This window comes from Acomys minous (assembly GCF_964271855.1).
Source record: "Acomys minous genome assembly, chromosome: 1".
NCBI classification, from domain to species: domain Eukaryota; kingdom Metazoa; phylum Chordata; class Mammalia; order Rodentia; family Muridae; genus Acomys; species Acomys minous.
Window position 1 is genome coordinate 183404581 of NC_140483.1, and position 22815 is coordinate 183427395.

The window sequence follows — 22815 nt, forward strand, 5'->3', positions numbered from 1 at the left end:
CACAGCTCAGCGTTCTTTCCTAGCTAGCTCTCGGCTGAGCTGAGAACCTGCCTCCATGTTCCTGCAGCATGTGTTTGGTTGTCTTCCTGACGTACGCCCTCAAGGGCAGGGGTTACTTCTTAACACACTTCAGTCATCTAGTTCATCAGCACTGTACTGGGAAGTGAGTGCTTGTCGGAAAACCTAAAAAAAAAAACAAAATTTGCTGGGTCTGGTGGCGCGTGCTTGCAATCCCAGCATCCAGGAGGCAGAGGCAGGCGGGTCACGATGAGTTTGAGGCCAGCCTGTTCTACAAAGCCTGTCCAGAACAGCCAAGGCTATGCAGAGAAATCCTGTCTGGGAGGAGGAGGAGGAGGAGGAGCCGGAGGAGGAGGAGGAGAAGGAGGAGGAGCAGGAATCCATAATTTAAGAAAGAAGAACTGTACAATGAACTAAAGGTGGCAGTTGAGCTCTGACCTGTTCTTTGGGTCCTCTCATTTTAGGATAGAGGTATGCACTTTCCAGCCAGCTTGACTACAAAGATTTTATTACTTTGCAGAGGATCCCCTACCTTGGATTCATGTTTTCCAATAGGTGGTAGATTTTTTTTTGTCTGTATCTCCATTTTCACCTGGGATGGTAAATTCTGTCCACCTGGTTTAATTACAGAGCACAGAAATGAGCAGTGTATCTGTGAGCGTGTTTTCTGTGATGCTGACCTTACGGAGTAAGAGCAGCTGAAATGTGGGCAGTATCAGGCCATGTGCTGGAGAGCCAGGGAGCACAGACATTGGCTCTTTCTGCTTTCTGGCTTCCATGGTGTGAGCTGCCTCAGTCCTTGCCGTGATGGATGGATACCTCTAAAAATGAGCCAAAAATCTTTTTTTTCTCTTAAATTGATGCTTTAAGTAAAACAAAAAACAAAAAACAAAACAACAACAACAAAAAAACAACTAACAGAAAATTGTTACCAAGCTGGGTGTTCTGGTACAAGTTGATAACCACAGTACCCAGGAGGCTGAGGACAAAGGAGTGTTGAAAGTTAAAGGTTAACTTGAGCTACATACTGCGTTCAAGGACAGCCTAGGCTACAGGGTTTCAAGTTCCTTTTTACTCCCCCAAAACAAAATTTATATCATAGGAGTGTATGTGGCTGTAACTAAACTTGGTATGTGATCTTTAAGCCTTTGGAACTGATTTATAGGAGGGATGTAGAGAAGTTTGAAGAAATGGTCCAAAGAATGCCGAGAATACTTTAATCCTGGGAGAAAGAAGAGGAGCAGGATGCCAGTGAGATTGCAAATCGTAGAAAGTGTGCTCATGGTGCTTCAAGTGGGAAGAGAATTAGATCATGCATATTGTGCGCTGGCAAGGAACTTGTCTGTGCTTGGTAGGTGTCCTGAGATTATGCATGGCGCTGAATCTTAAAGATCTGACTTGTGAATTGGGAGAGGAAATTTCAGAAGAGCTCAGCATACAGGATTGTGTAGGTTGTGCTAACAGCTTTTGCCAAATTGACACAAAGATGAGTAAAAAGCAGAACTGAAAGGTTTGAAAACTTGCCCTGTCTCCAGAATAACAAGTAAACAGGGGCCAAGGACAGTGGGACGACTGAAAAGATGACAACAGCTTGGACCCCCAAGTAAATATATCTTTAATTGCTACTCTCTTATTTTTAAGTAAGTGCTTGCTACAAAGCTGGCCTCAAAATCTTGGTGGTGTTAACTCAGTCTCTTAGGTGTGAACCAAATGATTCCTGTTTAAAGTATTAGTTTTGTAACAAAGGAACTATGGAAAAAGCATGTTGCCTCAAGCAAAACAGTAAGTAAGAGTATAACTAAACAGGCAAAGTAGGGTACTAATAGCGCCTTTTCTCTGAAGGCTTGTATCTCGTGGTGTTTCTCCCTTCCCCTGTCCTGGTGCTATGGAGGGTGACCAGGTCCTCAGGTATGACAGCCACTTGCTTTTTGGAAAACGATTGCTAGGAAATATTGTATTTTATTATGATTTACCGCTTGAGAGGCTACACCTCATGCGTTAGTCCCTCATAGTAACATATCTTGGTCCATTTACCTCAAACCAGAGCTTTATTTTTCTCTTTATTCTTCTACATTTAATAAATCCTGATAAAACACTGTTACTATTATAATGCATCTCCAAACCTTTTGTGGAATAGGTGCTGAAGACAAGTAATTACCCTACTGTGCAGAGTTACTGGCTGTTTTGAAATCACATGGTTTTGAGCTTTGCTCATTGTTAGTTTAGGCTGAAGCTTTTTCAGGTCTGATAAATTAGTTATCAATTGATTGTCTGTTTCTGTTTTCCAAATTTTTATTTCTATTGTCTTCTTTCGTATTTCCTATTCTTTGGAGTTGATACTTTAAAAAGCAAGCAAACAAACAAACAAAACCAGAGAAACGACTTTCTGTTGTCATTTTAAGAGGGCCTGGAGAAGAGTCAGTATTAGAAGTGGCTGCGCAGCTCACCGCAGTGGTGCACACCTTTAATCCCAGCCGTCAGGAGGCAGCCACAGCAGGCTGGAGGCCCACCTGACCTGCATAGTCAGTGCAAGGAAAGAAGTGTGTGCTCAAGCTGTCATCATCTGTACTGAGAAGTCATTACCTACAAAGCTGACCGAGACTCTTTAGTTCAGTCAGCTTGTGTGCACTTCACTTTACTGTTTTTTAAAAGTATTTTTGTGGTTGTGTGTTGTATTGCAAAGGACCATTCTCATACGCTTTTATTGACTTTTCAGTTGGCCTCAGTCACCTTTTCGTGCTCTTAACAATTCTTTCCTTGATTATATTGTGGTTGCAAATGCCTGTAATCCTAGCAGTTGTGAGGGGAAATCAAAATTTCAAGTTGAAAGGTCAGGTTTGAGTTACAAAGTGGAACCCTGTCACAAATAGAGCAGTGCCCAACCTGGGTATGGTGACAAGCTCCTGTAGTCTCGGAAGGCTGCATGGGAAAAGCCAGGCTGGAGGATAGCTTGAGGTTAGGAGGCAGAGAGGAGCCTGAGCAATGTCACAACACCTTGGTATATCTGTTATCTATTTGATGTAATAAATTCAAACAATAAGAAAGCGTATGCAGTAAAAAGTTGTTCTTTTAAACTCACCTGAGTCTTCAGAGGTAACCATTGCTCATATGTAGTCTTTAATTATAAGCATGTATATTCTACAGAATAAAGTTTTACAAGTGAAGTTTCAGCCAGAAGAGGTCAGAGTTATTACTTTTAATTTTGTTAATTCCTCACAAAAGATGGAGCCATTTACTACAGCTGGAAGCAGTGTATGGACCTTGTTTTTCACCAGTGTAAGCTATATATATGTCCTGGGTTTTGTTAGTTAAAATAACACACCCACTCCATGACCTCCAAGTTCCCGTGATTGTTGCCCAAGGCCTAAGTGTGCAGTTTTACCAAGATCCATAAGGTGGGGCTAATTTTCTAAGAATCTGTTTATGTATATTAGAGTTGACATACACAGTTAACAAAGTACAGTCACATTCATGTGCTTTTTCAAGACAACTGTTTGAGCATAGTTACTAAATAATTATGCCTTCATTTGTAGACTCCAGTATTACCCCAGATTTGGGTTAGACAGCGTGATAATTTGATTATATGTCTGTCACAGACATAAATATCTGATAATGACGGTGTGGTGGATATAGTTGAGGTGCACATGAAGTATGTAGGGACTCCAGATCACTATCCTAACATGAGATAATTACTTATAATCACTCCATAATTTATATATAGCTTTGAATAATCAAAATATAGTTTGCCTGTAGGAGGATATTACATTTTTTCAGGTAAGAGTGTAACCTTTAATTTATACCCACTTGTACTTTATTTTTTAAATTATTTTATTTTTGTACATATACATTTATATTATTACACATATGTGCAATAGATTACCTATGGCAAGAAGAACCGTGACACAATCAGGAATTATATAAATGTTACATTCTTAGTGTTTTGGCTATTTGTATTTGACAGCCTTGAAGAAGACATCTTTCCTATCTTGGTGCATCTAAATTTCTGAATGTAAATCAATCTCCATCACATATTGTCATTATCAACTTAGAACACCTATCTAGACCTAAAAACATCTTCATTGTAAAACTAAGCTACCTGGTCTTCACCTCCCTCAGAGACTTAACAAGGAGTAAACTTGATTATCTGAGGATGCTGGGAGTGCAGGCTAGTAGCTTTCCAAATGAAAAGACGACAGAGACAGTTTGCTAACTGAATAGTGACCCAAAACTCTCTATAACATTGGAGCATCTTCTTCAGCCTTCTGGCCCAGTATATCTGACAGACATATTTGTGAGGCAGGAACTACTGAGGACTTACTTACACTGTCTTGGCAGAGTTTGGCCATCGACTATGCCTACATCCAAGTTTGTCCTTTTTTTAGGCAGAATTCTGTCTGTGGTATAAATGACCATTTACCCAGTGGCTTGTTTGCCACATTTGAAGCCATCTCCATAATGAGGTTCTTTGATGCTCATCTTCTTCTTTAAGGTAGACTGGGTGTTGCCAGGAGTTAACATGTCTCATTGTCAATGAATCTTTAAAGTAATAAAAACATTTTTAAATGCCATATTCTGCATGTCTCTGGGGTTTTTGAAGACCTTGTCTTTCTATAGAGTCATATTCATCTGCTATACCTAAGATGCATATTCTTGTGATAAAAGTAGACTAGCAATTGACATGACCACTATATTATTTTTTATACAAGGTCTCTTCACGTAGCCATGTCTTTGCTATAACTAACATGAGATACCTCTTACATAGATAATGCATAAGGTTTGTTTAGGAGATTTTAGTTAATAGTGATATGCAGGTAAAATAAAAAAATAAGGCAGATTATCTCTATCAGTCCACACACTGCTTCTTTAGCTGTTTGATCTTGAACATGCTTGCTAGCTGCACCCAACCCAACCTCATTTTTCATCTTTAAAATAAATTAGTATTATTGGTGTATGCCAGTGTGAGGACCACTGGCAGGGGTTGGTTTTCTTCCTGTAATGTAAGTTTTAGAGAGTTAACTCTGGCTGTCAGGCTTGCAGGGCAAATGCTTTTTCAAAACCTCAGAGCCATGTCAGTAGTCTAATTTCCTCACTTTACAAAGGAAAATAAGAATTATTCATGGCAGTACATGCCTATAATTTTAGCTCTTAAAATAGTGAGGCAGAGGGATTGAGTTCAAGACCAGCTGTGGAGCTGCCAAGGTATATCATTTTAACTAATAAAAACTAAGACATATGTATAGATATAGATATCTTGCATTGGTAAGGGACAATTTGTACATTGTTAGAAGCCAGTTTCGGGCCAGCCTAAGTCACAAAAGCAAAGCCATATTTAAAAGGTGGTGGGATTATTTTTGTGCTAAAGATGATCTGGTGTGTGTGTGTGTGAGAGAGAGAGAGAGAGAGAGAGAGAGAGAGAGAGAGAGAGAGAGAGAGAGAGAGAGAGAGAGAGAGAGAGAAGAGAGAGGCAAGAGTAGCAAGAAAAACCATTGTCACATATTAGTTGTTAGCATACCTGACTTGTGTGGCAGCGCTGAGATAGCTTATTAGCATATGCAAAATCCCTGCTGCCTTAGCTGCTCTCAGGCCCCAGTTCTTACTGCAGGTTGTGAAGTGCGCCTGTGCTTAGAAGTACTGCTGTTTCCCCAGCTGAGAAGAAACATCTCTACCAAAAGTTAATCTTTTTTTGCAAGTTGAATGATGCCTAATGTAAAAAGTTAAAATCATTAATTTAAATGTGCTTATTTTAACATAGCAATTTAAAAGTATTTGAAATAGGAATTTATTGCTTACTGCTACATTGACATGAGACAAGAAGGTGTGGCAGAGGGACTAAGTATAAAAATATGTAATTTAATAGGTTATCCAAACTAACTGAAACTGAAATAGGAGAAATTATCATGGCTTACTAAATACATGAAAATGTTAGAGGTGGGGTCTGAAATTAATTAAATTAATGTGGTGTCACTCCCAAAGCAACTAAAACAATAGTTTGCATTAGCAAAAAATGATTGTATAGACTGTAGAAAGTATTAGGCGTCTTGAAAGATAATGAACACAAACTCATTCATAGAGATCAGAATGGTAATAGAGAAGCCATTCCACAGGAGGAACCCAAGTGAGAGGGCTAGGAGCCTGGGTCGGAGAGAAATGATGTGGACGACCACGCTGCAAGCAGTGAAACCACTGAATCGGACCACTGTGGGTGTAAAGAAGAAAGCTTTGTTGTACATATTGAACTTCCTCGTGGTAGAGAATTGCTAGAGGTGTTTGGAGAGTCCAAAGATACCAAGGCTACTTCTTAGGAGAAGAAAAGTGAAAGAGTGGGGAAAGCCTTGAAAGTTATTAACAGGCGGTAGATGCGGGGAGGCAGCCTGAGAGGTTGGGATTGGAGGGCCAGAGGAGCCTCAGTTGCTTTGATAGGTGCCACAGGTACATGTCGATAGGGATTAAAAGAGCCTGAGGGTTAGCATGGACTGTGATACATAGCGCAGGTATTTGCCAATAGGGAACCAGATCCACATATTCACCAAGGCAAGAGAAGTAGCTCTTCCTGACAGACAGAAATGTAGAGGTAACTTCTTCTCCAGGTGTAATTGTCGTCTTGGAGACTTACAGCCTCCATCTGTTAACCCAGGCCTAGCCCTGGAAGCTTCTAGCCACTGTACAATCTAATCTAGGCCTTGCGTGTTCTCGGCCTCTGAGACTTACTGCTGGATAAGCTCACCCTTCCTTTCCAGTCTTCCTGGACTCAGGCTGCCTAGTTCAACTCCTCCAAGCTGACTGAATCAATCTGACTTGTCTCTGCCTCTGACTGAATTGCTCTGCTTGCCCTGAAACTAACTCTAACAACTTTTTCTAATTTTTGGCTCCTTCTTATTCTCTGGCTTGCTCTGTCTTCACCTGTGTCTAACTTTTTATCTTTTCAACCTCTCCCTGTAAAACTCTCCCAGTAAAACTGTCTGAATTCCACGAACTGAACTGCCACCAACTCAATCTCTCAACTCACTGCCTCAACTGAACTTCTTGAACAGAACTGACCAGAACTCAGAGATCTACATTCCTCTATCTCCTAGGTGCTGGGATTAAAGGCGTGTGCCACCATGCCTGGACCTAAGCTTTCCTTTCCCTGAAACTTGCTCTATACCACGCTGGCCTTAAACTCGGAGATAGATTGATTGATTGATTGATTGATTGATTGATTATACAGCATTCTGCCTGCATGTACATCTGCAGGCTAGAGGAGGGCATCAGATCTCATTATAGATGGCTGTGAGCCACCATGTAGTTGCTGGGAATTGAACTCATGACCTTTAGAAGAGCAGTCAGTGCTCTTAACCACTGAGCCATCTCTGCAGCCCCCTCTCCTGGGTGTAAAGGCATGTCTATAGTTCAGTCTGATCACACAGACCTAGAAGTCTTTGGATGTTATCTCTTGCCAGAGCAGCCATGTTCTGAGTTAAAATTCCTCTACATAGAAACATGGGGTTCTGGGTAATGTAAACTTTTATCTGCCTGCCAGCAGTCCTTCTGAGGCCAGCCTGAGCTAAGTCCAGACTGTGTTAGGTCCCAACGTCTAACCTTCCACAAATGACCGTCTGGGCTGTATTCTTCCTTCATGTGTATCTGTACACCAGGTGAGTGCAGTGCCTGAGGAGGCCAGAAGGGGGCATTGGAATCCCAGCAGCCAGAGTCACAGACAGTTATGAGCTGCCGTGTGGGTGCTGGGGATCAATCTTAGATCTTCTGGAAGAGCAGCCAGGGCTCTTTAATCACTGAGCCATCTCTCCAGCCCCATTAACTTCATTTTAAAAGATCTCTCTCTCCATCCCTCCCTCCCTCTCTCTCTCTCTCTCTCTCTCTCTCTCTCTCTCTCTCTCTCTCTCTCTCTCTCTCTGTGTGTGTGTGTGTGTATGTGTGTGTGTGTGCCTGTTGAGTCTAGAGATTATTGGAACCCCTGGAGTTGGAGTGAGAGGCAGCTGTAAGCAGCCACCTGATACTGAGTACTAGGAACTGAACTCTGTTCTTCCTGAGGAGCAGAATCTTTTTTTTCATCATTTTTAAAAATTTTATTTTTATTATGTTTCTGTTTTAACATATACATTTATATTATTAAGCATGAGTTAAATAAACTACGTACAGCAGCAAGAACCACAAGACCATCAGGAATTACATAAATGTTACATTCATAGTGATTTGGCAACCTTGGAGTAGACATCTTTCCTGTCCTGTTGTGAAGAGCAGAATCTTAAACCCTGAGCTGTCTCTCCAGCCCCAGAACCTAATTGTCTATTGAGAAACCACACCGTAGACCAGGTCACTAGTGCTCTGGCTTGTCTCTGCCTCAAGAATGATCGGAAACCTGTTCTGAAGCTTGGGAATCTGCTGAGACACGCAGGAGCTGTTTCCCCTCATCCCCCAGCCAGCTGTAACGCAGGGTGCTGGCCAGATAAGCCTTCTCATGGGATTTGCTGGCAACAGGAAGTGTGCGTTTGTGTTGACCATAGCGGACTCCTGGGTCCTTGACTTAAGTGATAGCAGATGGTAAGGACATTCAAATGATAGAGAGACAGATTTTGAGGGGGAATGCAGTTAAGATATATATGTGTGTGTGTGTGTGTGTGTGTGTGTGTGTGTGTGTGTGTGTGTGTGTGTAAGTATTATGTTTTAGGTTCTCAGAAGGACATCTAAATACTAACTAGTAAGCAATGGTGAAGTTAAGTGTTGTTAAGTCATAGGACTAAATGAGATTGTTATTGATATAATGCAGTTTTAGAAGTCAGCTAAGTACTAGAGAGTTGAGGATAAAGACACTTGCTCCCATGTCTGTCAACCTAAGTGGGATCCCCAGATCCCACACAGTAGAAGGAGAGAACCAGTTCCCATAAGTCATTTTCTGATCTTCACATGTGTTGTGGCACACATAAGTGCACACATGCACACACGCATGTACACACACACTCACATACACTAATATATGTAAAAGATTAATTGAGAGGACTCAGGCTTAAATAAGTAAAGACAAAGAATGGTCTTTTAAAATAAAAGAGGGTAATATCCTCGCCTATGCAATGCAGAGCAATACACGAAAATACGTCAAACAGGGTTATCAATAGTTGCAGATTCTGCAGAATGAGAAAACTGAAGCTGCCCTTTGGGTTGGATAATCAAGGTATTACAAGATCTTGGGACCAATCTTATTAGAGTAGAAGGGAAATGCCTTATTAAAGTATCTTGAGCATGAAAAAAAAAAAAGACGAGGAACTATAAACAGAACACATGTGTAGAGGATTCCCTTTCATTAGAGACAGGACGATCAGCTGGGAAGTTCTTACACAGCCTAGGATCCAGGCCTTCCTTGTAACCCTGGTACCCTGGCCACAAGGAGCTGTGACTCTTAGTAAACCATGCTGTGCATGTTCAAAGCTCCGCACCATTCTTCTCCTGACATTTCTGTGAATGTCACTCTCTGGTCTGAAAATGTGAGATCGTATGTAATACAAACTGTTCCTAACCGGGAGATGTACTAGTCAGACGAGTCAGTGTTAGGTGTTGCACATAACGCCTGTGCACAAGCCGAGGTCTCTGCTCCTGCGCTTCCCTCCCTGCCTGCTCATCAGGGACTCAAAGCTGCTCTCCCCACGTTTATTAACGCCTCAGTCAGACCTGCGAATTGTTCTGTACCGTGGAGGAAGATGCAGAACACAGGACAATTGGAGTTCTACTGTCTGGTCTGGTACCCTTGTGCTTCTTGTCCCCTTTTAGCTCTTGTTCCTAAAATTTCTTTTTTAATGCCCGCTTATAACTAGGAATGCCCCTCAGGAATAGCTTGGCTAGTCTTTCAGTCCCCTTGGGTGTCACTAGGCTTCCTTAGTTTTCCCAAGACTGACTGACTGGCATGAAGAAACTGCTCTGAAGCAAGCTCAAGTTTATCCTCTTTCTGCTTGACTCCCTGGGTACATGGAGCTGCAACAGTCTTACTCTGAGAATGACTCTATTTTCACATCACAATGTTTGCTACGGTGAAACCCCATCATCCAAGCGATCACAGTCCACTTGTACTAATGATTCCTTTTTGAGGCTGCCGTGTCAGGGATGTCCTTTCTGGCTTTGGGTTTTTGTCTTTTTAAACTTGACTTTTATGTTCATTAAGCTCAGTATGTTCAACATTTCTGTTTGCAGCTTTTCCGTCAACCCACCCGCTGTCTCAGCCAATGCGGTTATCTCTTCAAGTTGCCTAAGCAGAATCTTGGATTCCCAGTGGGTTCCAGTTTCTCCCCTGTCATCACTCTGCCTCCTGATACCTGAGATACAAACTTATAACTTCATCCTCATTTCTGGTCAAAGTTTCTGACATTTGCCTTTTTCATATCTAAGTGACTCCTGTTCATTCTTTGTAATGTAGCATGAATGTTAAAGCTTAGGGAAATCTCCACAGTACCCAGATTAGGTTACTAGTTGTACCTTTCTATAACATCCCTTTTCATGTGACAGCATTTAGCAGGTTAAGTTCCCAGATTCTAAGCTCTGTGGGTGAGAAGTGCTGCTATCAGGCTTGCTACAGTGTGTTCAAAGATGGCGTGGACTCGCTTGGAGCCTCTCTTTGCTGTCACAGGCAGTGCCCATGTGCAGGCTCAGCAGCTTGAATCTGGACTAGAGAGCCTGCAAGTTTGCTCCAGTCAGGAGGTTGTGTCTCCTACTCAGAGAGGAACTGCTAGTGCTTTCAAAGACGTGACACTATCAAGTATTGAGTGACTTTAAAATTTTTAATGTTTTGCATTTTTTACAGGTGAAATGAATCAAAAATACAAGGAGCTTAAAAAAAGGGAGGAAAATATGGATGGTAAGTGATGATCCTATGAAATAGTTTTTAGATCATTATTCATTTGTACTAGGCACTATACTTATTGGCTTACTTAGAAAAAGTGATTTTTTAAAAAAATTTAGTTCTGAGTTGATGTCTTCCATAACCTGAAATTATTCTCTTTTGTCTCTTATTTAAAACTTTATAAGATCATTGATCTGTTATAGTGTCACTTAACATGTAATTTAGATTGCTACACACACACACACACACATGGTTTAAAATTTTTTAAATGTGCTACACTATTGAGCTACCAAAAAAATAATTGGTAGAAAAATTATAATGGAAGTATATTAGAGAATGCATGGTATGTTGATGCTATTCTCCTACTAATAGTAAAATTTTAACTATTTGTTTTTAATTTTGGAACTATCATAGGAATATGCAAATAAGAACACAAGTATATATGAGTTATAGATTAGAAAAATAGTTTCTTAGACTATTTGTTAATAACCTGAATAAAGGACAAAATTTATTTTGTAATTAAGCTGACATTCAATTAACTTAATGAAAGCCATTTCCAGATGAAATAGGTATTTAGTAATATTAATTTCAAGAATAAAACCAATGGCCAACTATAAGTGTTAATAATTATAGCTGTATCAAAGAGGTCATATATAAAAATATTTTTTCTGATCTTTGTGGTATCAGCTGTTCCTTTTGAGCCTGTATAACTTTCTAGTTTACTTATATCAGAATGATGATAGACTTTAAATATTTGAAAGTATGTAGAGTAAGCTAATGGTTTAAATTTTATATTTACTTGGAATTTCTGGAAATAATTCTAAAACTCCAGGCTTATTTAGTGCTAACTCTGTAACAGTAGTGTGTCTTACCATGTTTCCAATTGGCAGCTTTTATAGAGACTTTTGAGGAGACAAAGAATCAGGAGCTAGAACGGAAGGGACAGCTAGAAGCCAGCATCGTCACACTGCTGGAGCACTGCAGTCGGGTAAGCGCTGGGCCTGTCTCGGCAGCCTAGAGTCCAAGTCACAGTACAGGAAGTGGGCGGCTCCGTGTTCCCTGTGCCAACTTAAACGCTTTCCTTTACATTCCTGTCTTTGTAGATATGCCTCATGAGCATCCAAGTTTTCAGAAAGTATTTACTGAGAATCTTCTATGTACTATGGTAAAGGAGGAAAATGTATGCTTTCTCTTTGATATTTTTAGTATTCTAAGTCTGCATTTAGTTCCTCAAATTGTGTAGCTAATTTTGCCTACAGGTAATGAAGCAAGTGAAAAACTCATGAACTTACGTGAAAACATGACTGAATCCTACTGCATTCTATAAAACATCAAAATTGAACAATATATTTAAAAGTGTAAAAGTGCTGTTGAAAGCATCTCTTCCTTTGTGTTTTGTAGTGGTTTTATGGGAAAGCTGAACCTTGTGTTTATTTCTCTGCAAATACAGAATATAAATCGCATGAAACAGATATCCTCCATCACCAACCAGGAGCTGAAGATGATGCAGGATGACCTCAGCTTCAAGTCCACTGAAATGCAGAAGTCACAGACAACAGCTAGGAATCTGACCTCAGGTAAGAGCAGTGCTAAGTAGTCACGGCCACCGCTTCCCGAGAGCAGTGCTGGGCACCGTGACATGCTTCTAATCCCAGTGCTAAGGTGGTGGAAGCATGCAGATCGCTGGAGTTACTGAGAAGCCAGCCAGCCCTACCAAAGTTGTGAGCTCCAGGTTCAGTGAGCAGTCCTGTCTCAAAAATAAAGTGGAGAATGCCCTGTCCGTTGACTTTTACACGAACTCTGGTGCCTCATATTTGACCACGTCCCCTGGATGGGGAGACCTGGTGGCACTCAGAGGAAGGACAGCAGGCTACCAAGAAGAGACTTGATACCCTATGAACATATACAGGGGGAAGAGGTCCCCCTCAGTCACGGTCATAGGGGAGGGGAGTAAGGGGGAAATGGGAGGGAGGGAGGAATGGGAGAGAATAACAATTGAGATGTAATATGAATAAATTAATAAAATATATTTTTAAAAAATAGAGAGTGACTGAGGAGGGAAACTATGGTCAACATCTAGCCTCCACACGATGTGCACACACACACACACACACACACACACACACACACACACATACACACACCACAGAGTAATGTTTAAGTATCCTAGAAATGGAATAACTATACTTTACAGGGATTCCTAAGTTTAAAATGTTGTTGGCAGTAAAACTGATTCTGACCTGAACCTTTTTTATTGTAGAAATACTCATCAGATCGTGCTGTGGAGTTGTGCAGTTTAGTATATGTATTGTGTTTTGATGCTAACATCCAAAGAAATGTGAGGTTGAAAGGATGGTTGTCCGGGAGCTACATAAGGAATTATGGGACTGTAGCTGCATATTGAATGATAGTAAGATGCCAGTTAGTTATAAGTGATACTAAAAATAGGGAATTGCTACTATTCTATGTTTAAATAATATTTTCCAATGTTGGCTTATATCTACAGTTAACTTTGTAACTTTTAGTTTGTTATAAATACACAAAATTTAATATCCTAGTCATTGTTTACTTTATTTTTTAAGCTTGGAATTCAAAGTAAATGAGTGTCATTGTGCTGTATTCCTACATGTATGCATGTATGTCATTGTACCTTGTTTTTATTAATTTCCAATGCCTTCTGCCCCAATTTTGTTAGTACTCTTCCTCCTCCTCCCCTGAGTATCTCTCCTTCTTTTTTTAAAAAATTTTTTATTAATTTATTCTTGTTACATCTCAATGGTTATCCCATCCCTTGTATCCTCCCATTCTTCCCTCCCTCCCAATTTCCCCTTATTCCCCTCCCCTATGACTGTTCCTGAGGGGGATTACCTCCCCCTCTATATGATCATAGGGTATCAAGTCTCTTCTTGGTAGCCTGCTATCCTTCCTCTGAGTGCCACCAGGTCTTCTCCTCCAGGGGACGTGGTCAAATATGGCGCACCAGAGTTCGTGTGAAAGTCAGACCACTCTCCACTCAACTGTGGAGAATGTTCTGTCCATTGGCTAGATCTGGATAGGGGTTTAAAGTTTACTGCACGTATTGTCCTTGGCTGGTGCCTTAGTTTGAGTGGGACCCCTGGGCTCTCCTTCTTTTTGTTTGTTTGTTCGTTTGTTTGGCTGGTTGGTTGGTTTTTGGTTTTTCAAGACAGGGTTTCTCTGTGTGCTATTGCCTGTCCTGGACTCGCCTTGTAGACCAGGCTAGCCTCGAACTCACAGTGATTCCCTGGGCCATCCAAGTGCTGGGATTAAAAGTGTGTGCCCCCACACCTGGCCTTCCAAATACCTCTTCTGCATGGTTCTGTTTTCCCTCCCCATCCTCCTTTCCTCCTTCTCCCCTCTCATGGTTCCTTTTATACCTTTAATTCATGTACACATAAATTTAATTTTAGCATATGTGAGAGAAACCGTGGTGTTTGTCTCTGAACCTGGCTTGCTTTGTGTTACACAATGATCCCTAGTAGCACCATTTCCTGCAGATATGCGGTCTCATTCTTGATGGTGGATTAACACTCTACTGCGTATCTGCACCATAGCTTGCTTACTTCTTCATCTGTTGATGGGCACCAGGCTGGTTCCATTTCTTAGTTCTTCTAAATGGTACAGCAATAAACATGATGTGTAAGCACTTCTGTGATTGTTGACTGAGAGCCCTTCAGATATAACTGTTCAGCTTTTGAGGAACCTCCATACCGATTTCTGTCCTGAATTCAACAGTTCAGAATCCTAATTCCTGCCAGCAGTGTTTGTTGTTTAATTTCTTGATGATCTGTGTCAACCAGTTTGCACCACGTGGTCTGGTAGTACTTATTTACTATGTGGATGTGATTACGCAGCAGAGCTCCAGACCTTTTTTATCTTGTAAACTGACATTTTGAGTCAATTAGTAGAGAGGACTACAGGCCTCGGTGCCTGACTGGTGAGACCGGAAACTCCTGTGTCCTCCTGTAGAAGGAGTTAAAGTCTGCGTGGTGGCGCACACCTGTAGTCCCAGCACTCAGGAGGCAGAGGCAGGTGGGTCTGTGACTTCAACGCCAGCCAGGGCTACACAGTGAGACCTTGTCTCAAAAGAAAGAAAAGGAAAGAAGGAAATTAAAACAGCCAAGGCAATTTGTTTAAAAGATTAAAAGTTATAAATACTCAGATGTGACTGATCAGGCAGCACACTGTCTCTGTCATTTTTTCATTTTGGAAGCTGCTAACCTGCACTTCCTGTTCACTCAGGTAATCAACTTTTTTTTCCATCTCAAGTCTCTGATGGGGTTGAAGACCAGATAGTTTAGTGCTACAATTCAGCTTAGTTGTTTAGGGGTGAAGATGTTTTTAGGTCTAAATAGATATTTTAAGTTTGTAGAAATTAGATATGATAGATATTGTTTTACATCCAGAATTTTAGACTCACTAAGATAGGAAAGATGTTTGCTCCAAGGTTGCCAAATACAAACAGCCAAAGCACTATGAATGTAACATTTATATAATTCCTGATTGTTTCATGATTCTTCTTGCTATATGTAGTTTATTTTATATATATATATATATATATATATATATACATACATACATATATATATGATAATATAAATGTATATGTAAAAAATATTGAAGGAGATAGAAAAAAAATACATGACAATTGATTTGTCACCAGAAACTGGGTGGGGGTGGGGAACCTGACATTTTGTCATTGAAAAACTCCTTGTTCCCTCTGTTCTAACTCACGGCAGTCAAAATTCTGCTTCTCCTTCTGGGGCCTTGCCATCTAAGAATGCCTCCTGTAAGTGTGTGGCTGGCTTATTTTGCTTAGCATAGTACACTCAAGGTTTGTCTGTGTTGTAGTGTAAGATGGAATTTTCTTCTTTATCCACCCGTTCACAATTGTTTTACTCTTAATGATGTACATAATTCTGTAAAGACTATTAGTCTGCAGACTCTTCAAGATGCTAATTTTAGGTTAGTGGGCTAGTTTGAGCATTTTAAAACCTTTATTATTTTCTGTAAACTAGGAAATCACATTAATTCATGTATATAGTCACTTATCTAAGGCTGATGTTAATTCAACAAGCTTTTTCCTCCTTTAAGTTATCTTGGTGCCACAGCCATTGAAAAATATTTCTTAAGGGCAAATATAAATACCAGGAAACAAAGTCAGTGATTAGGCCTCTGTATTTTGTGCATACCTTTATGCTTTGTGTTTACATTTCCTTTTAAAAACTAGTCGCTCTGCTTTCTCCGCTTGTGCAGTTGAAAAAGAGTGAGAACTGACCTTAATGGAGATGAAAAATACAGTCTGTTCTACAGTCATGTTTTCCTTTTCTGGAAATTTTCTTTATTAAGATTTGAATTCGGACTTTATAATTTATTTCACCTACTGGTTCGTTCGTTTGTTTGTTTAAGCTTATGGCGTTTTGTTCTTTCTTTTCTTTATATCATTGCCAACCCTTAAGAAATTTCTTTTATCTGAAAATTACCAGAGGTTTATGATAATCTTCTTAACTGTTCTGAGATAATGTATGTTATAGTGCCCTTCTGTGAATTGTCTCCTTTCTGTCTTTGAGATTTTTTTTTTATGGGAACTCACCTGACTTTTTTTTTACACTGTGTTTCTTAATAGACTAAGTACTCTTACTCTCAAGGGCAGCACAACTTCTTAGAGAAAGGGTAAAAGAACCCGATCAAGTGAGTAAGATGATCATGATTGAGGAAAAAAAAAGAAGGAAGCCCACAAAAGGTTCCTCTGGGCTAATAATATAAACAAGCTGACAGACACTTGTACTGTAGGGTAGAAGCAAAGAGTCTTGCTAGCTGTATTTTTTATTTATATTTTTAGAAAGGAAACTCTAGGGAGTAAACAAATGTGCTGATGGCAGAATATTTCAGAAACATTTCCCCAGGTCACAGTGGCTCCTCCTGAGATTTTGCTACTCTGTACACACTGGTTGGTAAACTTTGCAACTTCATAGCATATCAGAAGGAACTAGACTGCTTCCTCTTCCTGTCTCTTCTTCTGGAGAAGCTTACAGCTTTTCACAGGGACCTGATGCGAGAGGGAGATAAGCCCACTCTATCCCAGCCACAGGTCTGCTCCTTTTCTCTGGAAAACAAATCAGTTTGTATAGTTCTTGAATGTATTGACTGAGTACACATCCAAATTACATTTGCAGTTAAACTTATGTAATAAGCACATTTCCTATCTATTTTTGAAGCGCTATGACAAGCATTGGTAACTTGCTTAGCACTTTATTCTCATTATAACTGTTTCTAACTTTAATGAAGACATGAATCCAAATTAAGGATTTTATGGTTTTGGATTTCTGAGCTAGCCTTACCATGTTTCCCAGGCTGGCCTTGAACTCAGCCCTCCTGCCTCAGCCTCCAGATGGCAGGATAACAAGCATGTGCCTAGCTTGAAATTGAAACTATGTTAACCTTTAAATCATGTTGTTCATATATTGATATGTACATGTACATATGTATTTCAACATGGTTAACTTGAAAACTCTGAAAGGGCTAATGAAGCATTCAAGGAATACCAGCTTATTTATACCAACTTTAAAGTGGTTGGTTGTATAACAGCCACTTTATTTTTGTGTTTGTGTGTTTGCCTGTGTATGTGTGTGCACATGTGCACATATGGAGGGCCAAAGCAGATGGTAGATGTCTTCCTTAGTCACACCCCACTTTATTGAGACAAGGCTGCTCAATAAACCCCGAACTTGCTGATTCTGTCTCACCTAGGTAGACAGGTTGTCCTGTCTCTGCCTCCCGGGAGCTGGGATCATAGGCAGTGGCCATGCCTGCCCAGCACTTCTGTGGACCCCGGGATGCACACTCTGGTCCACTGAGCCATCTCCCTAACCCACAACCTCCTTTTAAAATCAGTGACTTTGTTTGTTTGTTTTGAGACAGGGTTTCTTTGTGTAGCCTTGGCTGTCATGGAATTTACTCTGTACACTAGGCCAGCCTAGAACTCACCAAGATCCACCTATCTGCCTCCTCCTCCCTGAGCAGTGACTTTTTTTTTTTTGAAGCACTGTATTTCTTGTTCATATTCATTTTAAATGAATAGTAAATGGAATTAAATATCCAGTTACTGAATTTCTGTTCTTGTTCTGGACTGCTATGTGTTCTTGTCTTTAAAATTATACATTGTTTTCTCTGGAGCCCTGACCTTCTCATCTGTTCAGTTGTATTGTGAAAAAAAAATAAGGGTTTTTTTCTGGGAACTTAGTGCTGTGTCCTATACCTCTCCCTAGCCTTTTCCTTCTCTCCCCCTTCTATCTTCCCTCCCCTCTTTCTCCCTGATCATGCTGTTTAAAATGTTCTGCATTCAAAGTGCTAATGTGGTGTCAGGTGTGCACCTAAACACAAGAAGTTTATTGAGTACTTTAAAAAAAATAAACATTAAATATGCTCTCTTCACAAGTAAGGCATATTGCTGGTCATTGTGAATTAACTAATAGTCATGAATATATACTAAATAAGATGCCCTTAAGAAGAAACATACAGTAGTAATGATTATTGGTCAGGTGACTAAAATGCTATGACCAGAGGCTGTAAAAACCCAAGGCTAGTATGTGAAAGCAGTAGAATTTTAATTATTGTCTTAAATTCCTGCGCTGCAGATAGTCAGCGTCTGCAGCTGGATTTACAGAAAATGGAACTTCTGGAAAGTAAGATGACAGAAGAACAGCAGTCTCTGAAAAACAAGATCAAGCAAATGACTGCTGACCTGGAGACATACAGTGACCTGGCGGCTCTAAAGTCATCAGCCGAGGAAAAGAAGAAGGTAAGTGCTTAAAACAATCTTTGAAAATTATCACCCAAATGTTTTCTTCCTTCCTATTTATTCATTCATTCATTTATTTTGTATACACATTGTTTTTAATATTAAAACAATAGTTTTCTTCTACAATTTGACTTATAACTTGTAAGAGTAGTAAACTGTATAAAATACCACATAGTCTTGCTGTTTCCAACAGGTAGAGCAGCAATTGTTCAAGGCTGTTTTAGGATGATCAGTAATAATTTGGTGATTAAACACTGTAACTAAAATCATTTTAATCAATCAGTAAATCAACAGAGTGCTGCTTTGGGGGGTCACAGAGTCGGTGGCTGTGGCTCATCAGGCTTCCTTGTCATTTGTCCTAACCACAGTGGGTTCCATAGCTGTAACAAGAGAGATGCTCTGGGCGCTCTGACAGCATGGCTGAACTTGAAGGAAATTCTGATTGAAATAAAAAGTACTTGCTCCGTAGCTGGGGTAACCTTGAACATCTGACCTTTCTGCCTCATCTCTGAGTCCTGGGATTAGAGGGCTGTGCCACTGTGCATGGTTTACTTGGGGCCAAGCCAGGGAAGCCCGCTACCACACAAGTTGCATTCCTGGCTCCCAGGTGTTTTTTCACTGATTCATATGTACTTTTTAGGACTTACTGCTTTTAGTATATTATTTGGCATACAAGCTAAAAAGAAGTAATAAAATTTGATATATGTATAGCTGGAATTTAAAGAGACTTAGAGATTTTAAAATAAGACAATAATTCAAAAGCACAGCATGTTTCCCCCTAATACAGAGCATTATGAACAGTGGCCCTGGCCAAGTCCTATCTGGTTTCTAGGTCTCCACTTCAGCCTCACTAGTGTCTCCCTTCCCAGGAGCCTTATTTTAAAGTACATTTTTGGGGTCAGTATTGACATGGAAATATTTATTGAGTTATTAATATAGTTACTATTAACATACCTTATTATTCAAAAGGTATTTTTGTATATAAGTCTTTTTTGTTTGGTTGATTAGTTGGTTTTGGTTTTTTTGAGACAGGGTTTCTCTGTGTAGCCTTGGCTGTTCTGGACTTGTTTTGTGGACCAGGGTGGCCTCGAATTCACAGAATTTTACAGAATAAATTATTAAAATTTCTAAGCCAAATGTGTGTTTTTTTTTACATTTAATATGACTTCTATTTATTACTTTTTGGATCTATCTAGAAATTACATCAAGAAAGAATAGTACTATCAACCCACAGAAATGCCTTTAAGAAAATAATGGAGAAGCTGACTACAGATTATGAGACACTGAAAACGCAACTGCAAGAAAATGAGACACATGCACAGGTGGGAACGCAGAGGCCAATTTTGCAGTCCCTCCTCTTTTATGTTGTCTGTCTCGTTCTTTTGTTGTCCTTTTTAGTTTTTCGACACCGGATTCTCTGTGTATCCGTGGCTGTCCTGGACTCACTTTGTAAACCAGGCTGGCCTAGAACTCACAGAGATATGCCCGCCTCTGCCTCCCTCAGAGCTGGAATTACAGGTGTGAGCCACCGCACCTGGACTCTTATTCTTAGTGTGTGTTTTTTTACTCCAAACAACTTTGTTCTTGTTTCATTTTGGTTTTAGACCAACCTTATAAGCTTTCTATTCTTTTTTGGCTTTGAAACAGTGAAATTCTGTACTTTAGTATGAATTAATTTCTGTCTTAGTCCTTCGGTGGACCTGAATGAGAGGCCAGTTTTATCGGATGTGATGTCCTGAGTATGGCCACTGCTGCTACCCTGGTGATTGCTCTGAAATTTATTAAAAGTAAACAGAAACTTCAAACTTCTGTTGAAACCCCACAAAAGCTACATATAACATAAACTCCAGTGACAGACAGATTTATTGTTCTTTTGAATTAAATAAGACACATGTACCCAACAACACATATACACTTTATGTGCACATGCGTACATGTATATGCACACATATTTCCTGTGTATTTAGCTTGGGACTTTTCGTTGCTGTTTCCCACTTGCTTCTGTTCTTTGATGCTTTCGTACATGTCTGTGGGGCTTTCACCACCACCACCCCTTCCTCCCCCACGCACCGAAACCTTCTTCCTACTAAGCCCTACTTTGCCACAGTTTTTTTGTACCCACTGAGCTTAAGATTGCTTGCGTATGAGTGGATGGAGGTGTTATTTATTAGATCGTGGGCAACTTACTTTTTATTGAAAATAAATTTTTTCACACAATGCATTCTGTTTTATGGTTTTCCCTCTTTCATCTCCCAGATTGTCTCTACTTCCCCACTCATCCAATTCAATACCATCTTTCTCTCTCAAATAGGCAAGTAAAACAAACAAACCAGAATAAAACAAAACAAACAGGAAGAAACCAAAGAGGACAAGACTCATGTGTGTGTGTGTGTGTGTGTACACACATGCATGTGTGTACACACACAGATACATGTGCATGCATGCACGCATGCGTGCAGGCACATACTATAAAAACACAAAACTGGAAAACATATAAGCAAGATAAGCAACATATAAGTAAGATAAAATTGCCCAAATAGGGGCTAGAGAGATGGCTCAGAGGCTAAGAGCACTGGCTGTTCTTCCAAAGGTCCTGGGTTCAATTCCCAGCAGCCACATGGTGGCTCACAACCATCTATAATGAGATCTGGTGCCCTCTTCTGGCGTGCAGGTGTACATGCAGACAAAACACTATATATATAATAAATAAGTCTTTTTTAAAAAGTGCCCAAACAAAGTATTATTAGACAAAAACTGTGTAAACGTATTGAGTTTGTTTGGTGTTGGCCATGTACTTTGGGCCTGATGCTAATTGTAGTTTGTATACCCAGTGAGACTTCATTGGAAACTAGTTTTTCCTTTGTGGGCTGTTGATACTTAGAGATAGCTTCTGGGTTAGCTCATGTCTACTTTCCCTCTCCACACTGAGGCTCCTTCTGACTTGGACCTGTGCAGGTCCTATACATGCTGCCGTAGTTTCTGTGAGTTCATACATACCTCACTTCTGTTATGTCTGGAAGGAACTATTGTTGCCTTGGTGTCTGCCATCCCCATAGGCTCTTCAACTCTTTCTGCCCCCTCTTTCTCATAGCTCAGAGAGGCAGGGGCAACTTATCAGTGGCTACACTACTAAGAAATGGCAATCCTTCCTGCAGTGCCCACTGACTGTGCCCATAGTCCCTCAGTTAGGGGTGGCCCTGGTAAACTGTGTTGATGGGACCAGTCTTGTACACATAGATGTAGTGAGCACATGAGTCAGGTGTTGTGTCATTTCCAGAAAACAGTACTTTTCAGCACTCTTCCACAACCTCTGCATTTACATTCTGTGTACTTCTTCCACAGTATTCCGTGAGCCTTGATAGAAGCTTGTGACGCAGATGTACTGTTAGGACAGAGCGTGCCCTAGTCACCTGTTCTCCTTGTGACGTAGATGTACTGTTAGGACAGAGCACGCCCTAGTCACCTGTTCTCCTAGTGACGCAGATGTGCTGTTAGGACAGAGTGTGCCCTAGTCACCTGTTCTCCTTGTGACGCAGATGTGCTGTTAGGACAGAGTGTGCCCTAGTCACCTGTTCTCCTTGTGACGCAGATGTGCTGTTAGGACAGAGCACGCCCTAGTCACCTGTTCTCCTTGTGATGCAGATGTGCTGTTAGGACAGAGTGTGCCCTAGTCACCTGTTCTCCTTGTGACGCAGATGTGCTGTTAGGACAGAGCACGCCCTGGTCACCTGTTCTCCTTTGTCCACTTTTAAGTCTTTACATTAGCTGAGCACAGTGGTGCACACCTGTAATACAAACAGTCAGGGAAGCAGAGGCAGAGACAGGCGGATCTCTGTGAGCTCGAGGCCAGTTGAGTCTACGAATTGAGTCCAGGACAGCCAAGGTTACACAGAAATACCATGATTCAAACCCCTTCTCCACCCTGCCCCCCAAAAAAAGTCTACATTAACTGCAACCCCAGTGCAAGAAGAAGCTTTTCTGGTGAAGACTGAAAACAGCACTAATCTCAAAGCACAACTGCCTGCCTGCCTACCTGCCTACCTGTCCATCTGTCCGTCCATCCATCCATCCATCCATTATTTGCCTGTCTATTTACTTAGTGTGTATATATGTATATGCATACCACAGTGTGCATTTGGACATCATATATAAT

General features: G+C 40.6%; 1 protein-coding gene across 2 annotated transcripts in view; it reads left to right on the forward strand.

The window, feature by feature from the left end:
- IFT74 (intraflagellar transport 74) overlaps window positions 1–22815 on the forward strand; it is a 112725-nt gene that overhangs the window by 86568 nt on the left and 3342 nt on the right. For both annotated transcript variants that reach the window (XM_084795550.1, XM_084795551.1), the window contains exons 14-18: window positions 10805–10858; window positions 11734–11831; window positions 12294–12420; window positions 18499–18662; window positions 19859–19984. In XM_084795550.1, the coding sequence (XP_084651676.1) occupies window positions 10805–10858; window positions 11734–11831; window positions 12294–12420; window positions 18499–18662; window positions 19859–19984 (569 nt within the window). The remainder of the gene's footprint in view (window positions 1–10804; window positions 10859–11733; window positions 11832–12293; window positions 12421–18498; window positions 18663–19858; window positions 19985–22815) is intronic.